Source organism: Apostichopus japonicus, chromosome 8 (genome assembly GCF_037975245.1).
Source record: "Apostichopus japonicus isolate 1M-3 chromosome 8, ASM3797524v1, whole genome shotgun sequence".
In the NCBI taxonomy this organism is placed as follows: domain Eukaryota; kingdom Metazoa; phylum Echinodermata; class Holothuroidea; order Aspidochirotida; family Stichopodidae; genus Apostichopus; species Apostichopus japonicus.
In genome coordinates this window covers 30,888,149-30,912,127 of record NC_092568.1, presented here as the reverse complement: position 1 = coordinate 30,912,127, position 23,979 = coordinate 30,888,149, and the positions used below count along the sequence as shown (strand labels likewise).

The window sequence follows — 23,979 nt, the reverse complement described above, 5'->3', positions numbered from 1 at the left end:
GTAATTGGCTTTAACTAACCTTCGATATAATTAACAAATGTATAGATGCTATACATGTGCACTCTTTAAAAATGTTTGTTATTTTGATATTTATTGTAAACCATTTAAGTTAAATAAATATTTTGGTATACATGTTTTAAAATTCATTTCTTATTTTGTTGTTCTATGCATGTGCATTAGTTTGCCTTCAAACTAATGAAAATAATTTTTAATATGTTAACTTCAGTTTGATTTAATTTTTCATGAGCCACTACCGTTTGTGTAGTAAAATGTGACAAATTGATGATTGTCGCTTGGCAATACCCAAATCAGGGGAGTTTTTGGGGGTGTTAGAAGTAATAAAACTATGTATACAGCAAAATTGCCACATCTTGAGAATTAAACCCAGAATATTTTAATATCTTTTAGCTTGAAATTTAAACTGTATGGCAACAGAGTAAATTCCGTTGGCCATGCAGTGCACGCAGTTCAGTGCACCTTCCATAACTTTTAAATATTCAAATGGTGGGTGCGTACAGTAGCTTTAATATAAATGACAGGTCTATACCCATGCATAGTTCGCACGACATAACTGGTCTTCGAAGTAATTGCACATCTGTTGCTTGTTTGTTGTTGAAACAGGCTCAGACAAATTCCACCTGCTGTCTTACATCAAATTTTAGCCACTTTCCATAAAATTATGATATTATATAGTTTTTTTTCTACTGGAATCCCAGGTTCAAACTGTTGTTTTAAGTTTGCTATTTGAGCAGGAATTATATCATATATCGCCGTCTTTGTCCCCAAGTACAACACAGTGCCACCCATGGATGAAAATAGGTCTCAGATATTGAGGGTGAATGGGGAGATTTATTTTCTTTTTATCATTCAATTTGTTTTTTGACTCCCAGAATTTTCAGAGCTGTACACGTGAGGCAGTAGGTGACAATAACAAGCAACGGTACTTGTCGGCACTCTGAAATAGAAATTATGCAATTGAGTGGCAGAGCAGGAACGATAGGATAATCCATCGAGGGTATTTGCCAAACCCTTTTTGATGGCAACGTGCTATGATTCTAGGAAGAAATACCAACACAATATCTACTAAACATCGTATTGATGTTAGATATTTACAATTTTGATTTTACTTCTGAAAACTGAGGCAATAAAGAGAAGATGAAAAGATTAAAGTGATGATATTAGTTTAGTTCTTTGGTAAAATGGTACCTCGTATGCCCTCTACACATTTGAATGGTGATGTACATGTTTGTCATAGGTGTATATTTCAGCGTATACACGCACAAAATGTGTGTCCCTTTTTGACAATAACACTTTTGTTCCAATGTATCTAAATTCATGCGACAATGCTTTGGCAACAGATCCACAGTGATGCCTGGCTGCTTATCATATGGACTATATACAAGTGAAATTGGCTTACATGTGTGGTGTATTCACCAAACATGCATGGTTCATTCATGCATGTTGTATGTAAGATAAGCCCCCACCCCCTATTCCCTCCTCCCCCTTCTAACTCCTCCTTTAATCTGAATATGTGAACCCTCTCAGTTAAACTATAAGCCAAAAATTGAAATAGTATATAATCGCAATCAATTCTGGTAAACAATAATTACAAATATTCTATCGACAGTACTGCAGATTAGTGTGTTCTACAATCTGAGTAATATAGTGCTTTAGACAAGTATTTTCAAGCATTTAAATAACAGGAAAAGCAAAACTTGTAGAGTTGGTTTATTTCCCTTTCTGAAAATAAGGTCACACCAGGGAGTTGTCCGCAAATATAAACCGTTCTTCGCACTCGGCCTCTACATTCTTTCTAGTATTTGAGGGCCAAATTTGAGCTCTATTGTAGTAATATGTAATCAACCCCAAGCTGTTCTCGACTTGAATGCAAACTGTTACTTTGATTTCACAGAGGCTCCCAATTAAAGTCATGCATTGCTTGAGAGAATTTCTGTCAATGTTAGCATAGTCTCTGTGCTAAATTAAAGTCAGAAACAATGCGTGACGTAGTCCATTTTAGAGTTGTAAAAAATTCAGAAATATAGTTTAACCAAACAAGTCATATTTAGGTAGTTGGGGGGGGGGGGGGGGAGGTGGTGATAAGGTGTACTTGAAGAAAGGAGTCTCTCGCAATTAGGGTCTCGAGCAAACAGTAGTTAACAATGGATTTTATGATATGTAATACGTTTAACTGTCCCTTCTGTGCAGCATTTCTTGTTGTGGCCTAGGCTGATGGGGTAGCAGAGAAGATAAACAACTCATGCACTGTTATTGAATTTGTTTGAAGTCAGACAGTATTAATCTAGAGAGCCAAAATGAAAATGAAGCAGAATGCAGAGAGTTCTCTTGATATTCGAGTAACCTTGATATACATGTATTTATATGATAGAAGCAATGATTAGGGATATTGAACCATGTAATAGAGATAAAAAAAAGTCTCGTCTTGGTCCCTAACTTGGCCTCTTAGCCTGGAAGCTGGATCCATCTGTGCACACTGCGGGTGGTAACTATATGTCTATCCTCTAACGTTGTAGGCATCACATCAAGAGTTGGTTAGGCCTGCATATATGCACTGGGTTTGATGTTATGCACACATCATGAAGATCTATGCTTATGGTAGGATGCATCCCTATGGAGATAGGTCATCCTGCAAGCTGTTGGTGTGACATTAAAAGTGGGGGAAAAGTTTTGACAAAATATGTAATCATAAAGAATCACATAACAGCATCCCTCGTAATCCAAACGTGAGGGAGTTGAAAGGTATTTTTGCCTTTAAAGTTTGAACTTAATGTCCTGTTCATTTTCAATGTTCAAAGTTGTCTCTCTTGAGCATTAAAAGTAACAAAGTCCGTTAGTACCAGCACTGTTAAGACCACATCTTTTTCAGATGGAAACGAAACCCTGTGTTTTATGCTTTTTGTGCTGAACATTTAGTAAGTCAATTGACACTGATCAGACAGCGCGCTTGATCTTATCTGCATTGTGGTTTCCTCTTGCCTGAATCCTCTCTAACAAAATCCACTTTCCTATTTACCTTGTTTCAGTAAATTGTCAAATATGTTGTCACTAACTCTATGTGTGCCAGATAATATGATGAAATTTCATCAACTGTATAGAAAGTTGTAACTTTGCAATAAAACATAGGCTATAAAGAAGATTTTGATTTCATCTAGAAATGTACAGAAAAAAAAAGATCCAGGCAACTGATTTTTACCTGGTACAACTTTTGTTAGATGAGATTGTCGTTTCCCTCTATAGAAGTGATTTCATCTATCAACACCTGTCGTGTGAATGGTACATTTGAATCTTGGCAAGGAAAACATTAACATAATGTTTACTCTAAATCTTATCCTGTGAGAGACTTCATTTTGGGATCGTCCAGTCTCATTAACTGAATCAATAGGGTGATTTCTATAGTTAATTCTGAGTAAAGGGAATTGAAAAAAGATATTTTTAGCCCAAACATATTGGCTCGGTGATGAGTCACAGGAAGTTTAAATTGACATGGCAGGTTATTCCGGACAAGAACTCACAATATGTGTCAATATAATGTTACTTAGTTGGTTCAGTTTCTCACAAGATATATGAAATTTGGGGGTAAATAATTGCAAGGCAGTTATAGATAATCTTGTCAAAGTAAATGAAAGTGATGTCCCATATGTTCTTTAGTGTGACCATAGAGGATGTTTACATTTGACGAAAATTTTTAGTATGAGAAGAATTTCCCCCTCCAACTCTTTCTTCCTTGATATATATTTTTTAATACATTTATGTCAATTAACCTGATATTTATTACAACCCTTCTTCATACCTGTCTCTGCTCTACTATTGCACTATTTCTCACCTAACTTGTCTACAAACTGATCACATTTTAGCACTGCATTGACCAATTATTGTGTCACCTACTTCCTCTTTGGATTTTATCATTCATGTGGTCTACGTGCATTGGTGTTAATTGGACCCATACCATTCCAAAGTTTCTATTGTTGGAAGGTCATTTTGCTTCTGGCATACTTAAAGATGCTGTGGATGCAATAATTGGGCATGAACATGACCAATTTAACTTGTGATCTTTCAGAGTAGATGCTACCCCCACCCCCCCCCCCCACCATAGCTGACAGTCTTAGTTGAACATAGACACCATGGCAACACTGAAGTGATGGAAACTTCTCTAACATAATTCACTAGTTCAGATGACATTGCAGCCAAACAGCATAGAGGCATCCCAAGGTGATATATAACTGGCTTATTTTAGATTACTTACACCAACTAAAATGAAGCTACCAAAGGAAAGTAGGTGTTTTGAAAACTTCCTACTTTGAATACTGCCTCACTTAATTCTACTTTATTATGTAGTTCACACTCATGTATAAAACCCAATTAGATACAAAGACTGCATCAGCAGCATAGACTATATACTCTGAAAGATCTATGAGTAAACCATGAAAATATTTCAAAAATGGCTTTGATGAATTCTTACATGTCAGCTTGAGAAGTTAGCTCATTGCTATCATTTCTTGACTGTTAGTTGTCATTATTACTACCAGACTTTATCACAGAGGATATATATATATATATAGTGATAGCCATCTCAATTCCTTAGATGTTTGTCAGCATCTATTCTGAACCACTCTTTCATTACTACCCCTAAGGCATGGTAAATTGTTTGCATGTCAGATCAGTCTATAGAGAGAAGGAGCTCAGAAGAGATATATCTGCTGGTTATATACCTAGCCGTTTATCGCAACGTCCATGAACCACAACCGTGGCTAGCTAGTATTATCAACCGCCACACAGCTCACATGCCTGGGTTAAATCATGTGTTCAAGAATATTATCAATAGAGTCCTACTTTGACCTGTCCTGTAACTGCGTACTTACTTACCGGGCAGTAGATTGTACTTGTCCCGAGTTCTTTCAGAATGGCCTAAATCTTTCTCTTTGTTTACCTCTGCATGGGTGATATCTTCTAAATGGAAAATGAAATTTTCAGACAGGTGTCTGGTTACTTTTTTAATTTTTTTTATTGTTACTTTGAATTGTCACATTTGAAATGGCTGTTTTCAAATTTCAAGCCCATGTGATCTTGTTTTGGTATATGTGTTTTGTCCCTAACTTCCAATCAATTGGACTAAGACTTAGATAAGACATAGAAGGGGGGGGGGGGGAGGTGGGTATGGATAAGGTAACTGTTGTAGAGAAGGTAAAGAGGAGAATATTGAGGGGTATCGACTCACCTAATTATTAAGGTTACTTCTTCGACATAATTGTGTTTATGAAAAATCATTTGATTGCATTTCCTTATAAGTGTCTCTCTCCCCCTCCCACTTGGTGATGCCACTGAGCTTATGATCACTAATTATTCACTTTCGTCTTTTACTTAACATGCAAAGATGATCCAGGGTTTAGATGTCAGACCTAGTTTGGTGATTAAGGATGATCATGACTAAAAACAAATCTGTTTTTCATTCCAAACCTCTTTACTCTCTTTTTGCTACAGGGTTAACTCATGAAACTTCTGATGCTCATTCTTTTAGATTCATAACCAATCAAGTTCCTTACATTGACTCTCTGTTACCTACATGAAATTTTCAAAAAAATAGATAAATAGCAGATAAGTGACAAACTTATTCTTCCTGCAACAATTCATTTTATGAATAGATCAAAAATTTAAAAGTCTATCCCTGATGGAATTAAAACTGAGAAATATTAAAGTAGAACCACAACATTCAGCCAAGCAATCCTTCTAAAGTTAGTGAATCTCATCATCTGCCTGTCTGTCTATCTGTTTGTTATGGCTTTTTGTAGGTCAGGTATATATCTACAGGTCAAACTTGGTCAAACTAGGTCAAGAAACCAGAATGGGTAGGAACTGAAGTCCTACTTTCTGCTTTTCTTCTGTTCTTTTCTTCTCTAAGAAAGATTTTAAGGCTCAGGGGGAAGGATGAATACTGAGCTCAACTCTCTCCCTCCTATGCTGAACTGTTTACCACCAGCTTTGCCTATTTACGGACTATTGACCTCGCATCGAACCCAATTGCAATTGTGTTTTACAATTGGCCCGTCTCTCTAGGCAATTATCCTCCATATTATAAGAATGTAGGCTAAATAAAGGTATTCTAAAAGGGGTAAAAAACCAGATTTGTTTGATGAGGGAATGTTTCTACTCAGAAATGAAGAAAAAAAAAGAAAGAAAGGGAAAAAAAAAGGTTCTTGTTAGGGTTATCTTGTCAGTTTCCTTTTCGATGGCCATCATCATTCTCTGCCTCTGTTGGCAGCCTCTGTTTGTGTACTTACCCTCCGTTGAGGTCACGGCTAACATGACCCTGGGCTATTATTTTCACCTTATCAGGATTCACCACTCCATATTTGTGGTCCCTTGAGATATAGCCCCTGGGAATAGATATATAGCTTACTTTCCATTGTAGCACGAATAATAACTAACTTTTCATGTCAGGCAGTTCTTCCACAGTATTATATATGTCCAATTGTATGCATGGGGCATGTACATAGTTTAGAAGAGTTTAGAGTCACACTGGCAGAACTCATTCAGCAATTTCTTTTGTAGATATAAATCAGCTTAAAGGGAATTTGAAGGAGCTTTCTTAAAAAAAAAAAAAAATGTTGAAAAGAAAGAGATTAAGTTAAATATCAACTTAAATGGTCACGAAAAGGAATTAATCTGCTTGATCTCTGGCCTGTACTTATACAATTCTAGGGAGAGAATATATCTACCCCTGTGAAACTGACATGATTAGATACCTAACCTATTCATATAATGAGGTGGGAAGGTTTGTGACGCGGATAATGTATTAAGTGAATCACATAATGGTCAGGTATTATTTAACAGTATTTATCAGAGTGTCAGTGTGTATGGAAGTCATTATAATGGCTTGAATGTATTCAGTATCTTGATTGATGGTAATGGGTTGTACAGATCTGTAAATGAGTGGTTGGGGCAGAGAGGGTATATATTTAGAACTGAGGCTTGTGGAATAAACGTTGATGTGTGGCTTGGAGTGATGGTGAATGGGTGCAACAGTCCTGCCTGTGCTAGGAAATATAATGGAAGAAGAAAAAAGAATAACATAATTAGTTATTTAATTCAGGTTTATTGTTATATTTATGGTTTTATCTGGAAGAGGACAAGGAGAAAGTGGGTGTCACAAACCCAGAAGTGGGTCGTTGTGGGATTTTAGTGCTAAGCTGTCCATAACATTTGGATGTATCAGCAAAGCAAAACAAAGCAAATTTAAGAAGATGAAGAAAAACAAGGAGAAGAAGACAAAAAACAATGATTAAGTGAAAAAAGATCCCAAATTTCTAGAACAAGTGGGTTTTCAAGATAATTTGTAGACTTGCTTAAAATCTTCCTTTTGTAATATGTGTTAACATCAAAACCATGGGTATACTCCTCCTGAATGGTAAATTGTGTTGCTTGTTGAAGCTGTATAGGAGAGTTTGTCCCATGACATCATTACCATGCATATATGTCAGACATCATGATATACACTTGGTATCTCAAATTTTGGTGGAGGCAAGAAGGCTCAAATTGTGTCCAGGCTGTAAAATGTGCTCTGTGCCTAAAACTTTAGTGATATCTAACTTTCTAAATGCTTACAGATACAAATTGCAGTCTGATGATTAGTCATCATGAACTAGGATGAACTTGTAATTTTTTTTTTTTAAATATATACAATTCGGTTCTCAACTGGTCAAATTGACTGTGGCAGGGTGTCCATCAGAGTATTGACCTTGGTAGTGACCTCTCATTAGGGCTGTCAGTACTGATCAAAACCATTTTGTAGCAGTTTATGTCCACCATGATGATAGTGGTGCCATCTATGTTGATGTGGCTGAACTCTGCAGCAGTCATTTATATGGTCATCATATTCTAGACAGCTTGATGAGGTCTATAAGTGACCAGTGTGGAGTCATTTAGAGGTCACATCAAGTTCAATTTGTAGCCTGTTCAGATGTTTTATTTGATGAAGAGAGGGTTATGGTAAAATGAGAATTATGAAACAGGATGAAGATGGACTAAGTAATGGTAACAGGATTCAAAGGAACAATGAGATGAGAAGGTTTTTTCTTTAAACTTAAAATTAACTTAACATATTGCTTAGGAAGTAGGATCATTTTTAACTTGTAGAAGGTTTGAATTTTTTTTTTTTACAGCTAAGAAATGAAATTGAATGGTTTGATTTTTGTGATTGTAATTTGCTATGAGCTATAAAGTGAACTTCTAAGTTTGATAATATGTGAGAAGAGAAAGTTGGGATGGTTAGGAGATCTATGTGGTAACGACCCCTTACCTGTTCCCAATAATTAAACTATACCGTCTTATTCAATAATGAAAAGTTTAGTGAAAAGTTTAATGAAAAGCTCATGTAGTGTGCTATGTTCTCGTTTTAACCTTATTACCCTCGTTTTGTTGTTCCCGGTGCAAATTTGGTGGACTGTGGTGATTAGGGTAACCAATTAGATTTCTAGGTACTTTAATTATCTTCCTTCATAATGATCCAGCAAAGGCTACTGTGGAATGAAAAGATACCACAATTAAGATTGTGACCAGTTTCAACATGTGAGTATATTCTCAGTTTAGTATCCATTATGAGAAGATTTCAAGCTAATCATATTTGGCAAAACATTTCAACCAAAAATAGACTTTTTTTTCTTTCGTTCTTCATGATAAAACTTGCCCAATCGATATTCCCAAAAGTGCAACAGTACTTTTTATTGCCCAATGATGTCAGTTGTTATTCTTAATACCATTGGTTCTAGAGAATCTAGGAGATCTGTTTGCTGGTTAAAATTTGTTTATTGCTGACCTATCCTCCTGGGTGAAATAGACCTCTCAAGACTTATGCAAGGGTTTTGTAAGTATAATGACCTCTGCCTGTACCTCTTTTTGCCATTGCTGGTTCTCCTCCTCCCCCAAGTTCAACCCTGTCAGCTGTGATTTGTCTTTCAGTACGATAAACAAGTCCGGCCGCAAAGGGTGTCATCACTGAAAGGCTAGAACTGTTGCTGTCAGGAAAATTCTAGCAGTAAATCAATGACAGATGTCTGCAATTTGCATTCAACTCAGATATTTTTCCAAACATTTTTTTCTGCCATTTTTTGGGGGAAGCAGCCCCCAGGGGTAGGAACTTCAGTTGAAAGATGGTGATTTCCTTAGTTTTTTTTTTTTTTACAGCAAGGCCGATCTTGAGGTCTCGAGACCTTTAGGTTTGGACAGTTAATAACAGTGACCATCAGATATTTTTCCGAGGGGGTGGGAGGCCAAATGGATGGAGAAGTAGTTCTGTCCAGCCCCAAAGGGAAAGGAAGGGAGGAAATGTCTCATTTATGATTTGAAGCTCTCTGTTTGTTTAGTCTCATGGATGGGGTCAAAGGTTACATCCCTCTGTCCAGTCTTTTTTATTTCTTTTATTATTCCTAAAAAGATTGAAACTGAAGTTTCACTTTTGGTGAAGCTTAGTAGCTCTGTTATTGGAAAATTATGTTTCAAATTGTAAGGGCTAGAAGATATGATGTCAATATGAGTATTTCATTAAGTGGTGAACGTTTTTTCGTCCTCATTGGCTGCAGGGTGTGATGTGCATTGGTCACTTGAATATTTAGGAAGAATTATTGGAGGTGATAGGTCGAGGCAGTGGAGGTACTTTCAGTGTTATGTTTGACATAATGGAGGAGTCTGATACGATCAAACTCTTAAAAGCTAAATTGTTACTTTATCTTGTCTTTACTGTATTGTGTTTTCTATAATTTACTTCGTTCCCCGCTTACCTGTCTCCCCACAACATTAGCACCTCATTCTACCGTGTCTAGTATGCCCTTATAATTTTTCTCGTACAGGTCTAGTGGGGTAGTGTTACTGTATTATGATTTCCCATTTTCTTGTACAGGTCTGGTGAGGTTGTGTGGATTGGGGGGGGGGGGGGTTACTGTATTCTGATTTCCCTTTTCCCTGTGCAGGTACGGTGGTCTGTTGTGGAGGGGGAGGGGGTGAGGGTATGTTACTGTATACTGTTTTCCCATTTCCCCATACAGGTGTGGTACGGTGGTACAGGTCTGGTGGGGTGGGATAGTGTGTGTGGGGGGGGGGGGGTGTGTTACTGTATTCTGTTATCCCTTACCCTGTACAGGTCTGGTGGGATTAAAGTAGATGTGCAAGGAGAGCTATAACTCCGACCATAATTGTATCTGTCTGCTTATATAACACTATACACAATTTTAAAGGTAACTATTATTATTATTAGAAGTAGCCACCCACTTTCTACTTCTAGTTATATCATCACCCCCTTCCCCCCCCCCCCCCCCCCGAAGGCTCAAATTAACTACGAAAGTGATCGATTGTTAAACTTTGGAGACCTTACAAAAGAATTCCTTTGACATAAACATTTTGGGATATAGAAATTTTGTGAATTGGATTAAATGCTCAATAAACTCACTTCTTGGGTAGAATTCAAATGGCCATAAAGATTCATATTGTTTTTCTTCAATTTAAGGTCGTCCGAATATATTTGGAACTGATATGTGGCTTAGTCAGGACAAAGCAAATTTGTCCGGCACAAACTGCAACTAATTCAGAATTTCCTGAATCAAACAAAAAATATTTGGAATCCTGAGAGAATTGTGAGGAAACTTGGAATTATCAGTCAAAACCTCTGGGATAAGTCTACAACTACACCATGGAGAATATCTTACATCATGGAAAAGATTTTTCAAAGTCAAAATATCTCCTCTCAAGTAAACTGGATAGTTAAACTTGAGTGGAATCAATCGATTAGTGAGTATATGGCTATCATGATGAGATATGGCTTCCACCATAACAACAATTTTTTTAATTTTTTTATGTGAAGGTCATTTGATGGTTCTTGATAAAATGGGTAGCAAAATATTACCATAATATGAATCTAACTTTCCTATTTAGTGGTTGATCCTGCTGTAGTTGTTAACAGAAGGTTGGTATTATTTGTCTTTACTACTGTAGGCATATCAGTCAGTAATTCTTAAAGGCATTGAAGACTCGCCCCAAACCGCATCCGGCCATCTGAAAAAGTTAACTCTCTGTTGCCTGCAAGTGATGTTTTGTTCGTGTCGCTACAAAATGCAGACAGTAATGAAATGTGATACCTTAATTGTTATCTTTATCTGGACCTGAGATGTCCATCGCTGTATCGTTTGTATATTGTGCTGTGGGTATTGACCGCAGCTGTATGTACTGACTGTACACTAGTGTCTAATTACCGACGGTAGCAAGCTGTGTGTGTATTTTCTGGGATCGATGGTGGTGTTTAACACTTCTGTTACACCTCATTCGAAACTAGGTCAAATTACCGGCGTTAGACGTTTCTTTTTGCGTGAGTCTTCACACCCTTTAAGGCAGAAATGGATGGTGTAGCCTAAGCTATATAGAAAGGAACGTTCCACATGTGTCTGTGTGTTTTTGTTTTCTTTCTTTTCCACTTTCGTTCCGAAGTTTTTCTCCTCGCCCCGCAAGGGGATTATGTAACCTTTGAGAAACTCTGTTGTAAGCTGTCATTTAGCCTGTCAACTAATTGAACAACTTTGCAATCTGTTCCTGGAAAGTGAACCAGGTGTCCTAGTTTGCATTTGTAAGATACAACACTTCACTTTTTGAGAGCTCTCCATTTTGAGTGAAAAAAGAGGTTAAAATGGAAGAAAAACAGAAAATTATGTTAGGAAATACTATACAAAGATTAGGGGTAAAACTCTTCATCTATAGTTAATAATTCTCAAGTAATCGTCATTCACAAAGCCTTTGTGTTGTGTTTTTGATTGCCAGGAAATACTATAATTACATGTAACAATATGAAAGCACTGGAAGTAACTAATACAGGAAGTTGTAAAGATAGGTGCACCCTTCTGTTTCATCTGGATCCAGTTTCAACAAGTTCACTTTCATCTCCGTTCGTCTGATCGGTGGAAGGTAATTTTGATTAGAACCAGCAGTAAACCCACAAAAGGATTGAAGTTATAGTCTTCATCAGGAGGAGACCAGTTTCACATGTTGACAAGGTTTCGATAAGAGTCTGATTAGCGTGAAAAGTTGCCTTCATTCATAAGAGTGCCAGGGCATGCTGCCTATATATGTATGTAACTGATATCTGTACATGGAAAACTGGGTTGTCATAGTATCAACAATGATATTGTGACACACTGACAGGAATGAATGAACAGTAGATAAAGAATAAAATAACAATTCTTGTTTTACATTCTCTGTGGTTTTTGCAGGTTGATTACCCAGAGGAGAAATTAGTTGACATTATGATCATTAGTGTTATTCCCAAATGTTCTGATAGCGTAATAATGCTAAACTTAAAAATACTTAACAATTTTCAAAGGTACTTCCCTGGAGGTCCCAACACTCTAAAATTGAATTCCCAGACACTTAGAAAATGAGTTGTCTCAGTAAAGAGGAAGAAAGCATCGGGGTTTCCTTTACGTAAACTTTCAACTGTTTTGTATTGTAACTCAGACGATAAATTGTATACAAGTTATAACTGGAGTATATGTGACCAGTTATACAACCTTTTCTAGCATATTAATGGCCATCATGCTGGTGACCTTGAAACTGTTTATTCTGAATGATCAATGTCAGTGATGTACTGAACGTGTCTATTAAGTCGTTTTTAATTCTGGTTTGTGGCATGAAGATGAAACATCCAGCCCATACTCTAGCTTTCATATTGCCATATAACTTTGGCGAAAATCATTGCGCTCACAACGTTTATTACTTGGTGACATAGAACTGAGCTATATAGATGCGGTCATGATCACTGCATATGGTTACCATCAAGCAGCACTGTGTTTTGTTTTATTTGATTTTACTGTCTTGAAAGTTAAATGTCAGACTGTGCATGTAGTCAGTATACACCAGCTGTGCTATGCTTGCCTATCTTGGGATAGTTCAATAGATGGGCAACAAAATGTCAGCTATTTGCATAATTAGTAAACATTGTAGCAAAACAGGATCGAGTGTTTAGTCTGTGGGTGTTTGTAAATTAAGCAAATTACCTGGATTTTGGCATGTGCCAAAGTCTCACAAAGTGTTTATCTACCTTTAGTGTTTTGCACTGCAGCCCTATGTACACTTTGCCATTTAATATTGTTATGATTCGTATCTTGTAGCTGTTATGTAACATTTTGAACAGCACTGAACTGCTGAGTGGGTGGGAGTATGTCAATATTTAATACTTCTGCGCCAGACAAATAAACCTCTAGCTATGGCAGTCAAAACGTTACACAGTTTCACTTGTCATTGTTAGGCTTTTAAAAGTCACTTTATATCCTATAAGCTTGAAGAAGTGTTGTTCTTGTCGCCGGGTATCAAGACTAAAAATGAAAGATGTGGGTACTCTCCCTGAAGGGTGAAGGGGTTAAACATGATATGAGAAAAGAATTATATGGGAAGGAATGTGAGCCATCACATGAAAGAATTGTGGTTTTGTGATTGCTTGTAATCTTGTTGATCCAGTCTTATATTGAAGCCATTGCTCATTCTTTCATGCACAGATTAGCCTCATGGCGATTAATGTGCATATATGGAAATGAATGACCTCAATGTACCATGTGTTACACTCCACTGACTATAAAATGCAGCACACTTTATCAAAATGATTTAGGAGTTTAGAGTACAGTTTGAGAAAGAAATGCTGGTGTGGGGATCGGAGCTATATATAGGGTGTTGAGTTAGGTATGATAATATTATGCACTAAGTCTGAACATGACACAGTAAGCAACATTTCCCTAGATGTTGACAATCAGAAGTATTGAGGTATAGTATATATGTATAGTATCTATGGCTACATTACTTGAAATCTTACCCAAACCAGGAAAATGGGTTTTTAGCTGTGTGAATGAATATGTACACAGAACACAGTACAAGTCTAGAACTGACCTACAATAGAGATGAGCAACCTAGTTTTAAGAACTGACAATATGTTTAGTATATTACTCAGAATTAAACAAGGAGATGGGCTTAATAAGCTCCTGCTCCTCATTCTTCTCTCCTCCCCTCTTCTTTCATCTCTTCCCCCTCCTCCCCTCCCCTCTCCTACCCTCTCCTCCCCTCTCCTCCCTTCTCTTCCCCTCCCCTCCCCTCTCTTTCTTTTCCAGTTTCTCTTTCTCCAGCTCATGTCTGACCCAATCCACACCTTTGTCTGTTCATGGAGGGAGAAACATTGTTTCCTTCTTTCAGCCAGTAGCAAATCTTGTCTTCGGCTCTTTCATGCTATATAGCAAGGTTTATATCTATACCCTTAGCAAGTTGACCAGACCTGTTTGTAAACAACTTTACTTTATTGGTTATAAAGTTAATACCGAGGAAATTATGTAAAGCCTCAGGGGGTATATATTCATACCTTTTCTATTCCTCATGTTTTTGTCTTAAAGACACAGTTGTAAATCAAGACCATATTTTTGTAGCCAACTCAGAGCTGGCAACTGACCGCATTTTTTGTATGGGAAACTTTAATAAACAGTACAGTCATCTATCTACCTCTTACAAAACACTCTAGACATTAAGATCATGATTAAAGAGAATGTGTATCAAAGGTTTGTGGTATGTATGTACAGCAGTCGGTTAAAAGTCAAGGGCTCATTAACTATTAAAACCAACTAACCGTATCATTTGAAGTGTAGCTGTAAGTATTTAATCTGTAAGGATGAGTTCATACAGTGATAACCTATAGATCTACCTGTATGTCAATCAATGTGGAAATGTTAACATCAGGTGTGTTAATTAGATGATTCATCATTTTTTTCTCAGATTAAAAGTGCAGTGACTTCAATTGTATATCAATATGTCTATCATAGTTATCGAGACTGTTGAAGCGATGCTTCCTGTAAGGTTTCTGATAAGTGGGGAAAGAATAAACAGATTCCCACCTTTTGTTTGTGATTGCAACACGATGTCTACGGCGTATCTACGTCAAGTCATTTCTACCTTTTAGCAACAACAACCGTAGAGTACTTTACAAGTAGATGTAGGATGGTATATACTTACTTCACAATGCTAAGAGCACATTGATGTTCTTATAAAGAACAGCGGTAACATTAAAGGATTTCTCTGATTTATTGAACTGTATGTTAATTCTGTTCGTCAGCTGTGTCATTTCATGGATGGTTTGATCAGTTTCCGCCCGAGACAGAAAGGATAAATACTTGTAAAGGTCGGGAGTCAAATTGCTCGAAGAAACAGAAAATTTCCTTTTACTCTGCATATTCCAGTAAATGAGTGAAATAATTAATGAAAGTGCTTCATGATACAAAATTGACGTTTCCTTGTTTCTCTGTAACAGTGTTAGCCATTTCCTGCTCAGGTTTTATAGATTAAACGTGTGCTTAAAAAGAGTGATTACAGTTTGACGTTAGCAAAGGGCTATTGTGTCTATTGATATATAGCAACATATGTATAAGACAGTTATACAACAAAATTAATGGGACACTAGTTACCGGACAACACATGATACTTTAGCAAACAATACAACTTACGGTTATGATTCAATTTTCATCTACTAGATGTCTTTGTTCATTTAAAATAATCTGTATTATAAAATATCTGGTGAAGTCTATTTTCTTGAATTCAGTACTTTAAGCTTTACCCCTTTAAAGAATGTACCCACATGGGATGTGTTGTGGGAAGGAATTCTGGGTGGTAATAGTGGTGTTGACAAGGGTAAAGACTTCCTTGGCAGCCTACCAGACTGTGTTGAGAGTTGCTCTAAGTTGTATAAAGACCTCAAAAGTAATCAAATGTAAATACATACTGATATGTTTTGATTGCTTTATAATTTGAGGCAGTAAATTGTGGTATATCCACTATGCATGTATCAATGTGTGTGTATGTGTGTCATGAATGTTTCTGACAATTACGGTGCATTATGCTACCTAGTTTCCATGGAATTACGAAAGGGACAGGGGGAAGACAGAACAGATGGCGTGAAATTGACTTTCATATGTTGCATGTTACAATCTCATTAGTCTAGATAGTCAATAATGGTGGTATGTTTTCACACTTGCATACATTCTCTTCAGATGAATGACCGATGACAGGTATGGAATGCTTGCATGACAGAAAATAGGTTCTTTTTGTATCTAATGGTAAAAAGTGAACAAAGGTACGGTGGGGGCCAATAGCAGTAGGGGAGTGTGTAGAGAGGAAGATGGTTAGATATTAATCTGTTACTAATTTGGACAGAGTTAATGTTATAGCATTGGTATTTCAGCATTAATATCATTAAGAAAAACAAGGAGAAAGAAAGACAAAAAAAAAAGCTGTAGTGCCTTATTGTATATTTGTTCAGTTGTTGTTCATGTATTTTCTAACTTACTACTTTGGGGAATCAAAAGTGATTCTCCATTTAGCAGACAGGAAGCTGGCTCTTTGAGTGTTTTGGTCATAGCAACATCCATTTGATACTTTAAAGATGATGAATACACATGTGGCATATCAACGTCCTCCCATTATATCCACACAGATGATAATTCAGGGACAATGATTTCAGATAGGCAACAGGGGGGAGGGGTTGGGAGGAGGGGGTTGGGAGGAGGGGGTTGGGAGGAGGGGGTTGGGAGGAGGGGGTTGGAAGAAGGAGGTTGGGAGAAGGGGATTGGGTGGGGGATGGGCTGAAGTCAGACCATTGTTCATCGAAACTGCCACCAGTGTTGGCATCGAGCAGTAAGTTGTGAAAATCATACGGGGGACCATCATTCCCCAACCCTGTCCTTGTTGTCAGGGGGAGGGATCTGTAATTTGATAAAATATCATATTTCACGGATACACAAAACACACATTCCTAACGTACTTGACCCACATGTGTGTGTAATCCAGTTTTCCAATCCTTTACCAGTATTTGAGACAAATGTGTACCTTTCTATTTTGCAAGTTCAGACCCCCTTTAGTGGTAATTAAATTACTCTGCATTCTGTTTGAAGAATCCAAATGACTTTCTCTCAGGTGGTTTTGTCTCCTTGTTTGGGAAAACGAGTCAATCATTGGATTTAGGTCAATCAAACTTTTTTCCAAAGGACTTTGGTCAACATTGACATGGAATATTTGAAGGGAACTGCTCTACCTTTGACAGTTATTGATCAGTGGGGGGGGGGGCTTTTTTTGTCTCTTCAAAATGAGCAATGTTTTTACCATCTCTGAGTGAGTGTTAATGAAATAAACCCCTCATTTAAATGATACCAGGTCTATCATCCTCTAAAGATAATTAAGACGTGGATTTAACTGAGAGAGTGTCATCTTTTGTGTTATTGTCAGTAAAGTAATAGTAGAGGTATCTTTTATGGGCTGGGGAAAGTTTGTGCCATTTACAGAGATTTTAGGCTGCCTTTTAAGTTTGGCCAACTATTATAGCAAACCTATACCGAGAGACTTTCTCAAAAATTAGGTCGCAATTAATCCAACTAAGACATCCTTTGAGATATTTTAAAGGATGGATCAATGAATAATTAACGAGCAGACCTGTACTTAATGATTTTTAATATTCAGTTCTCAACTTGTCATAACTTGTACTTGTGATACTATTAGATAAAAAAAAATGAAAAAATCTTCATAACAGTTTTTCCCATTTCAAATAAAGGACAACATTTTCTGAAAGTGTCTAATTACTTTGATCAATTATACCTTTATCTCGGGTAATACAGGATAAGGTTTGTAAAATTGCCTACCAAACTCAAAATGGCCGCTTTAATTCTGCAGACTGATTATTCATTGCAGTTCCAGGGACTTGTTTATGGATGGCTCCAGTAGTACTACTACAGTCACTGGCTGGTAGATGTAGTAACTTGACTTCCCAGACTCTTATATTACTTTTGATGGTAGCCAAAATGTTCCATTCTCTGACAAGGCTTCCCTTATGGCATTGAATGATTGCTAGGGAAGTTCAACTTTAAAGGAGCTGTTTGTAGCAATTTAATACAACTTAGTGAGAATTTCTCAAAATTAGTTTTTCTCAGGTTTCCAAACTAACACATATCACATTTAGACTTTCCCTCCAGCTTGAAAATGTTTTTTATCATATATGCTAATTAGCTATGGAACGACTTTCTAACCTTTTGCCTTTTCCTTTTTTGTTGTACATATTACGTGCCAAAATAAATTTGTCAAGCTTAATGATCTGTTATAGTTATGGGATATTACAGGGAAAGATTTACCTGTAATTGGGTACAAGAGTAGTATGCAAAATGGATATTCTAATTGCAAATTTGTATATTAGTTTTCATATATACAAGAACCCATGAAGTATTTCCAGCACTTGTTGGTAAACAAAACTTTAAGATATGCATCAAAGCTGCTATGCCCCCCCCCCCAAAAAAAAGGAAGAAATAAATTATCATCCTCTATTAGTATCAAATACTTTTTCCAAAGAAAAACAAAATGAATGCCAAAGACTGCTTTAAGTCTTGCCCAGACTCAGGATAAAAAGGTCGCTTCATGGGTGTTGTCTGTGCCTGGCAAATGGCGTGCAGCATCCATACCCGAAAAAAATTCCTTTGTTTGAAAAAGTTTGCATAGTTTACATACCAGCTTAGAACAACTCACCCCAACCTATTGACCTGCAACCTAAAATTGATAGTGACCCACTGGGAGAGGGCAAGGTAGGTTTAATTCAGTCAAAGCCTAAGATGATAAAGTGATGATAAGATTTGGAACCGTTTGAAGGTGCAAATGTTTTCTTGATTTGTCTGCCAGTTGGGTTTGGAGAAACTGTGGAGATGGGAAGTTGACCTCATTAAATATCTCTTTTTAATGTGTCAGAGCAGATTCTCCCATGTATGTGATCTCCATAGCAGGCAACTAAACCACCAGTTCTATATTGTAGTAACTGAAAAATGGAGGCAAAAATTAAAGAAGCATCATTGCATGGTTTTGACATTTCTTGATGACAGTGTCATGCTCTGTTTATCATTTCACAAATAAAACTTGTCAAAAGAAAAAAAAAAGGACTCTAATAAAGTTTGATTTTTTTTACTTTGCTCCTCTCTAACCTGTCTCCAATATACATATGCACTTTCTCCATCTACTGTATGTAAGCTACACCTCTGAAAACGATTTAACACTAAATCTTCTGTATCCAACAATATGGGAATCATCAGTTTCGCAACTAAATTATTTTGGGAAATTGATACAGTATGTGTTTTGGTCAAATTTTAACATATCAAGTGAGTTTTGTGTCACTATAGGCACAGCACCACTCTTTACAAAATTAAGTCAATTTAGAAAGTACAATGAAGAAATAACAAATGGCATGCCAAAGTGGAAGGGGGAGGGGAAGGGATACAGGTAATGGGGTACAGGTAAGGGTATAGGTGCAACAAGCAGAGAGACAGAAAAAATTAAATGAAAGGAGAAAAGAAGGAGGTGACAACTATGGGACCATTTTACAACCTACTATGCAGAATTTTGAACCTATTGTTTATGCTACTGTTCCACATTTATCCTAGGGCCCAATGATTTATCCTAGGGCCCACAGAGTTATCTTAGGGACCCATTAATTTATCCAAGGTCCCCGTAGTTTATTCCAATGCCCATTAATTTATTTTAGGTCCAAATAATTTATCCTTTGAACCCATTAATTTATTCTAGGTCCCTGTTAACTAAATCTTAAGTCCCAATAATTTATTTAAGATCCCATGAATTTATCCTAGATACCATGAACTTATCTTAGGGCCAATGAATTGATCCCACAGCCCCACGTTCTCACTAAACCTGAGGAGTAATTAATGACTTATAAGTTAAGATATAATCTGATGAAAGTTGGGTCATTGGAAAGTTGAGCCAGGTTGGTTCCATAAGACACCGTGTGTTGGCCGTTTAGTACCCAGTTATGTATGTGCCAGTCATACAGATCACTATCTAAAACCATACACAGCTAAATATTGTACAGTCAGCTAAGGTCACCTAAAGCCATGATTTAGTATCAAGTACCAGCTTACTGTGGAAGATTTTCATCCCAGTCTTTGATGTTTATTCTTAGATTCTGCCAGTCTTCGCCATTAATTAAGCTCTCTGCATGTTGATTCATGTTCTATTTGCTCTCTCGTAAAGAAAAGAAAAGAAAGTTAATTTGGATGACGTTGATGGTGTCTGTGGAATTTGTGGATAGCTTTTAAGTGGTGGGAATGTTTGCAGAAGACATTTCTCAGTGATATTGTGTAGTGCTCATTATAGGAGTAAAAACATGTCAGTTGCAGATAAAGCCATATTCATAAAAATCGATAATTTAAGGCATAATGTTTGTGTGGTTGTGCTAGCTAGGTACATACATATCTGTGTGTGTGGTGTGCTTGGTTCTTCATGTAGGCCTATTATAAAGCATATTGGAGGGAGCAATAAAGTTGAGCATTTAATAGCTTCTTACTAATGGCCAGCAGCTAAGTAAGTTATCACATTTGAACAGTATCAGCAATATAAACTACAGTGAAGCAGATGAGAAGGCTTGCTATTACAAATTCATTTTTACAATTAAAGATATATTATAGACCTTCTCTCCCCGCCCCCATGGAATTTGATGTAGTGTAAGATATTTGCATTGTGTCAGTACAGATTTGGAAAGACATTCATACTTTTGCTTATGTGTTATATCTAACATGTCTTACCTAAATTGCCAAGAATATTTTTCCTTCTCAGTTTTAATAATTGGGCAATTTTGTCCAGTTTGCTTGGATGTTAAGCTAAGGTTTGCTCTATTGACCCCTCAGACTCTTCCTCTATCAACCTTGACAAGAAAACAGAAAACATACTTTTTCACACATGTTCTTATTCCACCATGGTCAGTGATGGTCTGTGGGTGGGAGGGGTGGGGGGGAGGGTAAAAGGATGGTTGGAAAGAGGAGACAGTAGGATAAGTGCAAAAAAATGGGGGGGGGGCATATAATGAAAGGAAAAGTTGACTCCAAAAAGTGACTTCACTGGTTTGGTTATTCCTACACTTCCATCCTTGTATAGAATCTGCAAGTACGTGTCCTTGTCTCATTCTACATGCTCTTGTCATTTGTGATATGATGATCATAAACCTGGGTGACCCTGTTTCTATCAAGCATCAATAAGATGAAATATTTTGACACTTGTATTTTATTATATGTGCTCCCCAGGCTTCTATTTCCCTCCTTTTGTTGTTGTTCTTGATTGGGTGAAGACTCTGCTGCTGATTTGTAGCTCGCAAGGGACAATATAAGCCATTTATGGTCCTCCCTCTGTACTTATATCATGGCCTCCTCAAAACAGCAGACGTTTTTATGATCATCCACAGTACACAGGCATTATACAGTTATAACATACACTATATATGCAACAAAACGTAGCTGATATATGAGCATTTATTTGGCAATTATATTACTGGCGATGCTTAATGGCAGACACAAAACAGGGCGTCACGTATTGTCATAAAAACAAATGGTAGTAAGTTTATTCAACGATATTTACTGAATATTTTGAGAATGAAAATATGTATGGTATGAAGTTATGAATGGTTGAATATATTGTAAAATGGCTGTGAGCCAGTGGTGACCTTTTGATGTTAGAATTTGTCCGATTATATCTTGTGTATCTGTTTTGTGCATCTGCTTCTTCTCAATTCTGAGAGCTTGAATACTATCATAGGGAATGGGTCAGGGTGGCAAACAAGGTAGAGGGAGAGGGGGGGGGGGTTTGGGTGGGTCTTAGGTAACAGAAGGAGTGGGCAGACCAGGGACACTTCAGATAGCACTTCCATAAATTCTTCATTTCCAATCTTGTCCCATTGGTGTTTTTTCTACATCACTGATGGGTGCATGGACTTGCCTAAACGGCAGAAAATGAGGAATATTTTGGTTTTCGGGTTTGGGACGAGGGATGTATTTCAAGGGAGGAGCCCCCTTGTCTTCCTTGTTCTCTTTAGGATATCACTGATCAATATGTCCTGTTGTATAATCACATGCCCTTGAACTTTCCTAGTTTTAAGCAGATCGACTCGTAATATATATACCCCCATTCAGAACACCACTTTCTTTCTCCTCGGCAGTAACAGACCCACCCGTGGACCGATGTGAAGATGTCTTCTGCCAGATATACGAATGTCCCAGAGACAGTTTCCTGCTACAACAGACACCCCTGGAACCAGGAGAGTGTTGTCCCCAAGCCCCCATCTGTCAGTGCGACTTCAGCCGATGCTCCTTGATCCTCTGCACGAGTGGGTACGAGAGACAAGTCAAGGTAGATGGGACAGGAGAACCCGGCCACTGTTGTGATATTCATGAATGCGTCGAAAGTAAGTTTCAAGTTTGCCCGTGTGGTTGACATTGAGGGGGACATTGGTTGGTGTCACCTAGCACTCTAGAGGGTGTATCATTGGTGACATGCTGGATGGAGTGAGTCTGTATGGTGCCATTTTGTAGGCAAGAGGCTGTATGGTATAACCTAACAGCCTAGAGAGTGTATGGTGCCACATTGAAAGCTAGAGCTTGTTTAGTTCACTGTTTAGCAGGCTAGGAGCGATATGGTGTCACTTATTAGCCTAGCAGGTGTACATTGTCATTTAGCCAACTAGAGAATGGTGTTTCTTATGTGCAGGTAAGAGAGTGTATCGTGTCACTCAACCAGACAGAGGGTGTAGTGTGCCACTTTGCTGCAGGCTTGAAGATACATATTACCACTTATCAGACCTAGAGGATGTATGTTGCCAAATAGGAGTGTAGGTGGTGTATGGTGCCATTCCAGGTAAATCGGACGCCATAAATGTCGAGTGATAACAAGAAATATCCATTAGCATAGTCAAGGAAGGTAAAGTTTAATTGTTATTTGTCACAAACCAATCCAGACACTGGCAGATAAAGTGTGGAAATTTCTCCTACATTCTGGGTAGAAATTAACTTAAAGCAAAAAATATGTTTTCTCATAATTTCGGTTATGAGGACATATAACTATGGTAAAGTACTATTGTGGGGTCGTAACTCTTTTGTATTTACTGTGAGGCAGAACATCATAGCGATGAAGATAGGAAAACAGTTGAATGGAATTTATAACTGACAACTCAATTGAACTATTAGAAGAAATCTATAAAGTATTTATATATGTAAAGTGTTGGCCTAACTGCTAGGACTCCGTGGCAGTCCAAGGTATTCCAGATATTGTCAGCAGGGGAAGTGCAAGCAGCCTCCATTCCATTTCTATCTAAATATAGCTCAAGTAGTTATGCATCTAGACAAGATGGCAGCTAGATGAGAGATGACTCACTCTTTTCTTTGAATTTAGTTGAATGAAAGAACAGCTCCTGTCAAAGTATATAAAAATTTCCTTCCCCCAAGTCCAGTTATTTATCGTGTATCCTGTTATTTGGTAACTGCTAAGGGTATGCTGTGATTTTACCAGTTTTGGCATTTTTTTACTTTTATTATGTTTGCTGTTTATCATCTGTTGTTGAGGCAGAGAAAATAAATCAGTCTGCTATGATTGATTGGTTTGTTTTCCATTAAACTAGAGGATTCTTTCGTGTGGCTGTGAGCAAGTGCCTACTCTGCTGAAGTTTGTAGTGACTGATGACGGTGTTGTGAAAAATTTATCATGTATGATCGATAGCCGACGTCCCAACATGTCTTTCACAAAAATAGGGAGATTTTAGTACTTTTGTATGATCCTCCAAAACATTAGGAGCTTATAGGGAACAAATGGGATAATTGGACAAAACCCAACTAAAACTTTTAAGATATTGATATAAAAAGTAACATCTTGAAATTATTACATGTCAAAATAATAAAGGGAGTGTTAACATAATTGTCGCACGTTTGTACTGCAGAACACAAAGATATGTATTAAGCATTATACAATTATTTCCCCCCAAAACAGCATTTGGATTTCTCTCCATAATGCAGGTTTAAAACAGACATGCAGCCCATATAAATTCCTGGTCACCATTTAGAAACAAAATTTGGCTGGCAGATTAGCTTATGAACTTGGTAGACG

The 23,979-nt window shown here is 37.3% G+C and overlaps 1 protein-coding gene and 1 long non-coding RNA gene across 5 annotated transcripts in view; one reads left to right on the top strand and one right to left on the bottom strand.

The window, feature by feature from the left end:
- LOC139971551 (cysteine-rich motor neuron 1 protein-like) overlaps positions 1 to 23,979 on the top strand; it is a 73,002-nt gene that overhangs the window by 28,574 nt on the left and 20,449 nt on the right. For all 3 annotated transcript variants that reach the window (XR_011794416.1, XM_071978125.1, XM_071978124.1), the window contains exon 3: positions 22,043 to 22,288. Coding sequence is in view for 2 of the 3 variants with exons in the window: in XM_071978125.1 (XP_071834226.1) it covers positions 22,043 to 22,288 (246 nt within the window). In the remaining variant the exon portion in view is untranslated. The remainder of the gene's footprint in view (positions 1 to 22,042; positions 22,289 to 23,979) is intronic.
- On the bottom strand, positions 1,342 to 7,985 carry LOC139971552 (uncharacterized). Of its 2 annotated transcripts, none has more exons than XR_011794418.1 (3): positions 6,297 to 7,985; positions 4,881 to 4,968; positions 1,342 to 2,654 (listed from the first exon to the last, which is right to left on the bottom strand). It is a non-coding gene; the product is annotated as an uncharacterized lncRNA (long non-coding RNA). The 2 variants fall into 2 exon arrangements; XR_011794417.1 differs by having other exon boundaries at positions 4,885 to 4,968.